General features: G+C 29.0%; 1 protein-coding gene across 1 annotated transcript; it reads left to right on the top strand.

Annotated features, from left to right (window-relative positions):
* Positions 1-1962: 1962 nt before the first annotated feature.
* LOC111681044 (retinoblastoma family protein) lies at positions 1963-8446 on the top strand. The gene is made up of 15 exons (XM_023442761.2): positions 1963-2386; positions 2536-2678; positions 2769-2957; positions 3036-3387; positions 3457-3613; positions 5784-5818; positions 5880-6031; positions 6096-6628; positions 6694-6789; positions 6855-6949; positions 7017-7193; positions 7257-7377; positions 7446-7537; positions 7702-7869; positions 7929-8446. The coding sequence occupies exons 1-15, from the start codon at positions 2246-2248 to the stop codon at positions 8076-8078; spliced, it is 2601 nt and encodes an 866-aa protein (XP_023298529.2). The 5' UTR covers positions 1963-2245; the 3' UTR covers positions 8079-8446.
* Positions 8447-10232: the final 1786 nt, after the last annotated feature.

Below are 10232 nucleotides of genomic sequence, written 5' to 3'. Positions count from 1 at the left end.
TAAGGATGCTAATCGGGACTGCCTTTTACAAATACCGGGATTCGAGATTTTTAAAATTGCAATTCCCGGATATTTCGGGATCCCGGGATTTTACGAGATTTCGGGCTTACATGAATTTAATGAAATCATATATGCAAAGAAAATGTTTAACTTTGTTGAAATTTAGTTAACAAAAGATGTATTTAAATTAAATCAATATAAATTATTATAATTTTTAAATAAAAAATTTTAGAATTTCAAAATTTCTTAAACTTGTTAAATACATACTTCCTAAATAAACACAAGTAAGAGTGCTATATTCGGCTGTGCCAAATCTTATATACCCTTCACCATAGTGTATTTTAAACATATGTATATACTTCTCACGAAGGTGAAGGGTATAACAAGATATTATAGCCAGGAAAGGGCGACCCAACTCCTGTTACAAAAAGTAAAATGTGAATTGGTTTTCTTAATAAAACATTTAATTTAAATTATACCTTGCCTCAGATATACATATTAAAGCCTGTTGTTGAATAGAATTGTGGACATTAAAGTAAAATTTTAAAGGGGGCTTTTTATAGGGGCTAAGGTTAAATGAGGCTCTAGTATAGAACTTGGTTTTATAGCTTTTTGTCATGATACGAGTATATTAATCATAATTATGAACTTTGAAGCCCTTTTCGACGGATTCAGTTGTATGGGGGCTAAGAACCATAAATGATCGGACAGGCGGATGGACGTAGATAAATATAATGGGACCTCAACCTGTAGTTTGATTACAAGGGTTACGTGGACGGATATATCTAAATCGACTCGTAAAACGTTTCTAAACCGATTGGTATACTTTAAAGTGGGTATAGAAAATTTTTACCATAAACACAAAGTATATACCCTGTGACATAAATAAATATTCGTTTTGGAACATATTCGTAGTATTTATTGAAAATTTTATGTACATTCAGAATATGCTTATCTACCATTACCTGTATTACTCAGATTTGTAGAAAGTTTTTTCGGAAGAGGTCCTATTACGTTTTCTTGCCTCATTTTTTGTCCAAATTTGCAGCTCATATAGAATGTATCTTCTAACTCGTATTTTCAACTTACAAACACAGAATGTGTATACTTTTTGGGTCTATTACCAACATTTCAAATACGTATAAAACTAGCTGAGCTAAATTTTGTTTCGCATAAATAAATAAAATAAGATCGTAATTGGCAAATTTATGAAAATTATGCATTAAATGAAGAAAAAATTTTTGATTTATCCTAATCCCAAAAAAAATCCCGGGATTTTTGGGTTCGGGTTTATCAGCTCAGATAAGCACAGCCATCACCGCTAGCGAAATAATCGTTGATCTTGGGTCAAACCACCTTTGTGGTACGCCGATGTCGATTTACGAAACCGGCATATACTAGAGTATTCACTCGTACCAGCTCTTCTGTGATAGACATTAAAACTACGTCATTTTCTCGATTCGTAATTCAGCTCTGGGTGGAGGAAGACTTCGTGCGTCGTTACCACTATAGCTTAAGGAAATCAGGCCGTCCTTTTTCCTATGCCTTCGAATTTGTAACTTTTGCTAATATTACTAGCAGTACTTATCGCGGCGTTATGTTTTTATAACACGCCAAATAAATCTTAACTGAAGCATAGTTACATAAGTAACTTTAAAGTCAAACAAACAAACATACGTCATGTTCTATAACACAGCCATAATGTTTTGTTCACAATAAGAAACAAATTAGTTAAATCTACAATAAATTAATAAAAAAATTAATAAATGAAAAAAAAATAAAACTAATATGAAATTATTTGTTTATTTTGTATAACAGTAAAAAACGACCCGCTCCAATTGTGTTTAGGCATCAATTGATACAAAATAAATGCAATTGTTTTATATTCGTGTTACCCTGTCATAATTCTTTCCATTATATATCAGTTGCTAAACCACCTCATCATTTATTATTGTATTCGCGCCTTTTTCTTTGTGACATTTGTTTTTCTTTTTTAAGGGAGGCGAAATAAAAAAATTTTCTCTGTTATTCCAAAGAATCGTCTTAATTTGAGGCCAATTTTGGTCGTGTAAATTGTGAAATAAATAAAAACTAAAGAAAATAAATACTAACGAATTTGTCGACAAAAAAGAATTGACAAATTATTGGATCTTCAATGTATTAATCCAAGTGAAAATTGACAAAAAAACAAAAAAGTGTTAAATTTTCTTCAAGATATAGTATTGAAACAGACCATCTAATAACTATGACCCAATCTCGAGGAGATGGTAACGATCCCATACGTTCAAAGTATGAAGATTTGTGTCGTGAACTTAATATGGACAGGGAGACAGAGGAGTTGTCATGGAAGAAATATATTGAAATTTCCAAAATTTATTCCCTAGAGGTATGTAGTTGCAATTTTTGGTTTTATGTATACGCACAAACGTACAAGTGTAGATATTCCTTTATTGGAAGCCATAAATTAACAATATCAATATATTAATATTAATTACGCATTATGGTGCCATTTTTTATTTGACCTGGACTTAAAAGGGAGATCAATTACACTGGTTTTGTTGCTCATTGTATGCGGCCTGTAGAGAATCTTATACGCCCACTGTAGGAGGTGGCTCCAATGACGTGGTGTTGGGCAACTGTATATCAGTTATTAAACTTTTGCGAAGTTGTAGCATAGGGTATGTATCAAGTGTATAAGTATTTGCTATGAATGAATTTCTATACATACATATGTAAATAAACAACTTGAACTAATTATGATTTTATAGTATACATGAGTTTACATCAAAGATGAGAAAGTGGCATGACATGGCTAAATTGCCGGAGTCATTCCTAAATCAAATTAATAAAATGGAGCGTAGCTATAACATCACATCTAATGTATTCATGCGTTACAGCGACATATTCGAGCAGCTTTTTATGCCCCCGCCAAATGAGAAGAAAAATTGCAAATTCAGGTATTAAACAAGTTGTCACTGAAATTGAATTTCTTAAATAAATATTTATCTATGTTAAAATCTTATATTTGCATTTAGATCAGCCAAGTGTCCATATGGAAAACTATTTGAAATTTGCTGGTGTTTATATCTTTGTGCTAAAAACGAAAATCCCGTTAGTCAAGTAACCGACATAGTAATGTCCTTTCACCTTCTTATTTGTTGCATAGATTTGATTTACAAAAATGTCTTGGCTGAAAATCCAGATCTCATTAACACCAAATTTGTGGGCACTCCTCCAAAATGGGGAAAGCCAGACTTTGATGCTAGGATTCTAAAGGACTATTGTATTATAGAACCATTATGTAATATGTCTAATGCATCGCCACATGACGCTAAAAATATGAAGGACACATTTAAACGTATTATTAAAAAGTTTTTAGACACTAATGTAAGTCATTCATGTCTTTTTTCGCTAAGATTTTATGTAACACCTTAATCAACTTATTTCTTTCTATAGACATTATACGGTAGTGAAGAAACTCTGGTGTCAAATAAGAATTTTGAACGAAATTTAAGATCTCTTAAGGGAGCCTATGAACAGTACGTATTGAATATGGCTGAATTGGATGAGAGAATTTTATTAGACTATCGTAAGATCAATAACAACAGTTCACGTAAGTACACTATTATATATAAACACTATTGTACAATTCACAATCGATGTCGTATTGTTGTAGCCATGATGTAATAACTAAGGTGGGAGTGTTTTGGCATCAAACACAACAAACACAATAACTTTTTGTTGTCTAGAGTTGGGTTTTGTCAAAATGAAATATCTAAAATTGAAAAATAATAAACATTGGAAAGAAATAGTTCTTGTGTATTTCACAATATTACCTACAAAACTGTCATTACATTTAGCTTGTATCTGCAGCAGGACAATGTTTTAAAGCTTCTTCATCTGAATTTTCTTATTTAAAAACTTTTTATGAACATTTTAATTCATAATTTTAAATTAATTTTTTTTTGCTTAGAAAACACAAATATAATTTTTTAGATTAAAAATAAATTAATTTATTTTGACACAACCCAAGCACTTTTTAATAATAAACAAATAAAAATCAGCTGCCTTATCGATTTCACCTTGCTTAGTGCATCCTGGTTGTAGCGTTGTATGTCATAAAACGATGCAACCATACAACACCGATTCTGTATTGATCATATATATACACTATATATAAACATACGAAAAATGCATTTAAAAATGTATTCATTTTCATTTGTTTGAAGTGAAAACTTGATTTTTCCTTGGGCCACCCCTTTTATCTTCGTTTTTATAATTTTTTTTTCAAATATGAATAATACTTAAATGGCTACAAAGATAACCCTGATAGATAGATAGATAGATAGATAGATAGATAGATAGATAGATAGATAGATAGATAGATAGATAGATAGATAGATAGATAGATAGATAGATAGATAGATAGATAGATAGATAGATAGATAGATAGATAGATAGATAGATAGATAGATAGATAGATAGATAGATAGATAGATAGATAGATAGATAGATAGATAGATAGATAGATAGATAGATAGACAGGTAGATAGATAGATAGATAGATAGATAGATAGATAGATAGATAGATAGATAGATAGATAGATAGATAGATAGATAGATAGAAAAAATAAACAAGCATATGCAGGATGTGTAGGGAGTTGTGTAAAGTTTGATATTATTTGGCAAAAACAACCTAATGACAGTAAAAACATCTCGATTGATCAATGTGATCAGTTCAAACTTTTACGTAAAAGCTGTCTTTTGTGTTTTGTTGCAATAGTTCGGATAGTATTGTTTTGAATGCAAAGATTATTGGCAATTTACATGTATACAACACGATTTTGAAGAAACTTCTTAACAAGGGCATAAAAAACACAAAATAAATATTTAATTTTTTGAAAGCCTTCATCAAAGCATGTTGATGTCGCTTTGATTCAGAAATTACAATTTATTACAAATTGTTGCATGAATATGTATGAATGTCTATAAAAAATGAAAAAAAAAGATAATTGCGATTAAATATTTGCATTTTTTCGACTTTTAATTGTACTAACAGTATTTTATTCATGTTTTGTTTAAATAAACACAAATTCTATAAAATCATTCATAAGTTGTCTCGAAACATTCCGAAACAGATCATTCGTTATTCCGATTTGTTTTTCACTCTCAACTCTATTGTCTCTGTTTCTTTTGTATTTGTTTGCTTTTGCAGTTGTTTTTTTAGTGTGTAGTTGATCAACGGCTTTTTAACTTCGGCCGAAATACAGACAGCATTCATAAAAATAAACGAAAGACTTGTAAGTCATTTTTAACACACTTATGCAGTTGTCTATATACATTAAATTTATGTATCTTCACCACTTTTGAGTCCATCATGTACAAGTACATATTAACAAAACTTGTTGTTAAAATTGCAAAAAAATGTTTTTTTTTTGTTTTAAATTTATAACATTCTTATAAGAAAACAATAAAAATAACTTAAATTACTGTCGGTATTTTTGAAAACAGAAAATTTTACAACATATATATTCGATGTAAAGAAAAGGTATTTGATTTATTTTTTTAATTTCCCTGTATTATTCTAATATATACTTCTTCTGTTTCAAAACCACGTTAATGTGTGTCATTGTTTACAGTGTTTGCTCATAGAGGCGCTGCTAGATTGGATCTTGTCTTCACTTTTTTTTTAATTTAGACTTGATCCTTTAGAAGGAATTGTAGCAACATTTTTAAAAAGTGGGAATATTTTATCTAAACATTTTTATTTCTTTTTATTTTAGACGATTCATCAGGCTTAAAAATCGATATACATCCGGTAAGTTTATAGAGACATTTATATAAAAAATAATTCTTTACTAAAGTACACATACTTGTAGGACATTAAATCGTTAATGCCAAATACTCCATATACACGCAAAGAAAGTTTGCCTAGCAAAGATGGAGTTTTCGATCCAGTGGCTAATGCAACAAATAACGTAAAAAAATTACGCGAAATTTCTACTATCACTGAACTATCTGAATTCATAAGGTAACATTTTTAAATGAATTCAAATTAAATTTTCAATGATATTTTTTTTTTTTGATTTTCTTAGAAAATCTACTGGAGAAGATGTTATAAAAAGAATTGAAGAGAAATTAATTTTCATGTCCAAGTTGTTCTATAATAAATTTCCCAATAAAGAAGAGTCGGTAAATAAATTCCAATTGGCGAAATCATTGTATTATTATCTGCTGGATAAGATTTTAAATTTTGAAATAAGAATTAAGCCAATCGATCTCAAGAGTCTATTTCAAAAGGATAGTTTCAATACGACATTAATTGCATGCAGTGTTGAGATTGTGCTCGATGCTTACGATTCTCCACTCAAATTTCCATGGATCTTAGATTGCTTCAGTATTAATGCATTTGAATTTTACAAACTAATCGAAATTATTGTACGTAGCCATGATGGAGTTCTCAACAGAGAATTAATTAAACATTTAAATTTGATCGAGGAAACTTGCTTAGAATCATTGGCTTGGCAAAAATGTTCTCCTTTATGGGAGCTAATCAAAAAAGAGCCCACACCCTTGCCAACGTGGTCCGAAGTTAAAGTTGGAAATATTGATAGCAGTGAGCCGCAATGTAAGTGATACAACAATAAATAGAAATTACGTTTATTAATTATTTGTATTTCCAAAAATGTTTAGTGCAATCACCCATGAATTCTGCATACGACACATTTAGTACATCTACAACGACTGTAAGCGACTCTGTGCGTCGAGATCTATTCAATACTTCAAAAGGTAATTGAAATTTAAACAAACTTTCGGAAACAATTTATTATATTGCTGCTTTTATTTTATTTTAGAAACCATACACAGTTTGGATAAACCCAATAATGATAATCAAAAACAAATTAATGCTAATAAACGATCAATACCCCTGAAACTATTCTTAAGAAAGGTATAGTTTAAAGTTTCCTATTATTTTATTTATTTAATATATTTTGTTGTCTTTTTTTCCAATGCAGTTTTATAAACTATCTTGGTTGCGCATTAAGGAATTGTGCAAAGAACTTGAATTAGGTGATGAAATGATTTCAAAAATATGGACCCTTTTTGAGTATTCAATAACTCAAAAAACTGAATTAATGCAAGACAGACATCTTGACCAAATTTTCATGTGTGCAATATATCTTTATATTAAAGTAAGGTCTTCTCAATTACAATAATAATTCCTAAATTGAATTGATTTTTTTACTTCTGTACAGGTTGGAGAAGTCAATGGCAAATTATTTAGAGACATCATGAAATTTTACAGAAAACAACCACAGGCTACAAGTAGCATATATAGAGAAGTTTTCATAAAAGTTCTTGATTCTGGCGAGAAAAGTAAGATTAGAATCTAATATTATTAACTGTTACCTTGTTTACATTTTATTTATTTACTTCTCTTGTAGAATTGGGAGATATAATACAATTTTACAATGAAATTTACATGCAAAAAATGACTCCATATGCATGGAATTTTAGCCGAAAACAAGATAAACCAGTAAGTATATTATCGAATATATAGAAATCAAATCGAAAGTTGAGCATTCCATAAGGGGAAGCTTAAGCATTTAAATTTTAGTACAATTTAGAACATTGTATTTGTTTTCTTACATAAAATATTTAAAACAAAATTTTAAATTTCACAATTTCTTACATCATTAGGAACGAGAGTTATTGCTATCGCCTCATCCACCAGAAAAACAAAATTTTCCAAGACAAATATCGAATAATCACTCGTTATATGTTCATTCCATTGAAAAGAATGAACTTGACAAATATACAGCATCTCCAAATCAATTGACCTTTCAATTTAGTCGCAGTCCGGGCAAGGTAACTTCCAATATTTTCCCCCATTTTCATTTTATTTAACAGTTAAAATAATTTTACAGGAGCTTGAAAAGATGAGTGCAATAACTAGTAAGGGAAAGCGTGCATTCACGTTAATAGAATTGTCCGACCTTGATAGAAAGAGAGCCAGAGGTTCTGGAAATCAAGCTCTATTGAAGATAATGAAAGATAGACAAGAAGAACGTAATTAGTTGGTACATGTACAAAAAAACTTTGTATTTTAGTATATTTAATGACATAATGATTATTATTATTATTATCCCTTTAGTAGTAAAAAAATCTCATGAATTTTGTCTTTAATAACATATTTAAGGCGAAGAGCATTGAAATGAAATTTGTACATATTTGGGAGCTCCTTTTCGCTAATTAAAATCAATAATATTTCATAAAATTAACATGAGATTTATTTATATGGTCGTTGAGAATTGTTTGCACTCATAATTTATAGTTTTCATTATTATTTTATTTTAATAAGAAGTAAGAACGTTTTTTACTACATTATTTTAATATTATTTAATTAACTGTCGTATACAAATTATTTGAATTAACAATAGTTGTTTTTACAATAATTTCTTAGAATGAATTACATACATATAATAATTTTTTATATGCATATATATTGTATAAACATAATATATTTATTGTCTATTATTTATTTTAAGCGATATATACGTAAGTATTCCAAAAAGAGTCAAAAATAGACTTGATATATTTTAAAGGGATTTTAAATGGATGTAAAATTATAATTTTAACACAGCCGCTGATCCAAAAAGAATGGATCTTAATTAAAGAATACTTTGGTTTCTAGCCACTAGAAACCTATAGGTTATTTAAAGGAAATAAATAATCCAGACATTTTCTGCCAATATTGTTATATCTTACAATCGTCTATACGCAGCTTTTTATTTTTAAGGGCGGGTTTTACAGATAAAGACAATCTACATTCTTTGTTTAAACCTAGTTTAATATATCTTAGTTTAACTGAGTGTTATTGGTCAGTTAAACAAAAGTTATAAGTGAGAAACACAATTAACAAAACAAATAAGACAATGATTTCGGAAGAACAAAAACTTAATATTTTAAGTAAATTGCAGTTTTCTGATTTTTTGTTTTACTATTGTTTTAAATGATTATTTAAAATTTTTGCAAAATTTTTCATTTTATAAAAGTATTATTTGCAAAAAACAGCTGTTCATAGTTTATTTTATGTTTTTGAGTGAAAAGCTGTATACTAAGGGCGGGTTTCTTACTCATCAGTTAAACTAGGTTATCTTGCTGTTAGATTAAACTCGGAACAAATTTAGGCGGACTTTAACCGATAATTGTGTTTTTCAGTTTTAGATTTAAGCTCAGTTAACGTTGTCAGGGCGAGTTTTTCTGATAAAGATAATCTTCATTCTTTGGTTAAACCTGGTTTAATATATTTTTTGTAAAATTAATTATACTACAACATCACTAGGACAAAAGAGTCGACTTTAATAAAAAATTAATTGTTCTATGTTTAATTTTTAGAACCATTTTCTTCTATACAATTCAATCTTAACAAGTAAGAAATTATAGTCGGGCAAAAATATTATTGCGCGTTACAAACATCAGCCAATAAACCCTCCCCACTAAAGTGGTATAGGGTTTAAAAGTTCATTGGTACACAGAAGACAAATTTTGTAAAATTTTAAATTTATTTTCTTATTGAAATAATTTAAAATTGTACTTCTTCTTTTTGTGGACTACACACTTGGGGCAAATTTTACCAAACTTCATAAGGTGTGTGTATAGTTCATGTTTATATTCTCTCATATTATTAAAGGACTTGGAAGAGATTATAAGCAGTAATAACTTTTAGCAAAAAGGGTTCTTTTCAATGATTACCTTTTAATCCGATTGCTAAACATTTATATATTTTTAGAAAAAAAATAGATTTCGTACAATCGGAATTAAAAAGTATAATTTTTAAAGCTGTTTTGTACAATTTTAAAATTCAATTTGCCATCCCTGGTTATGCACCAGTCACCAGCAGTCAAAATCGCTAACTTTTCATCATTGATGTTGCCATAGTTTTTAGGGTTTTTCGTTCTGCAAAGAAGTTGATTTTTTGCGTTGTAAAAAGTCGACTTTCCGACTTATTTTTGTCGAGTTTTTGATTTATTTTACAATGTTTGTGTTTATTTGAAAATGTTGAACAAAGAATGAGAAATAATTGCATCGTCAGAACGGGATATAATTCGCAGTTGAAGTTTTGTATCGCGTATTCTGCAATTGAGTTCTTTTAATTCAATGTTGAAAAAATGAGAGAGTAAATTACAAATTATTGTATCGTGTGAACGGGGTAAACGATTTTATGTAAA

The sequence above is a fragment of the Lucilia cuprina genome, chromosome 3 (genome assembly GCF_022045245.1).
Source record: "Lucilia cuprina isolate Lc7/37 chromosome 3, ASM2204524v1, whole genome shotgun sequence".
In the NCBI taxonomy this organism is placed as follows: Eukaryota; Metazoa; Arthropoda; class Insecta; order Diptera; family Calliphoridae; genus Lucilia; species Lucilia cuprina.
Note: the sequence above shows the minus strand (reverse complement) of the source record. Positions and strands in the feature narration are given on the sequence as shown.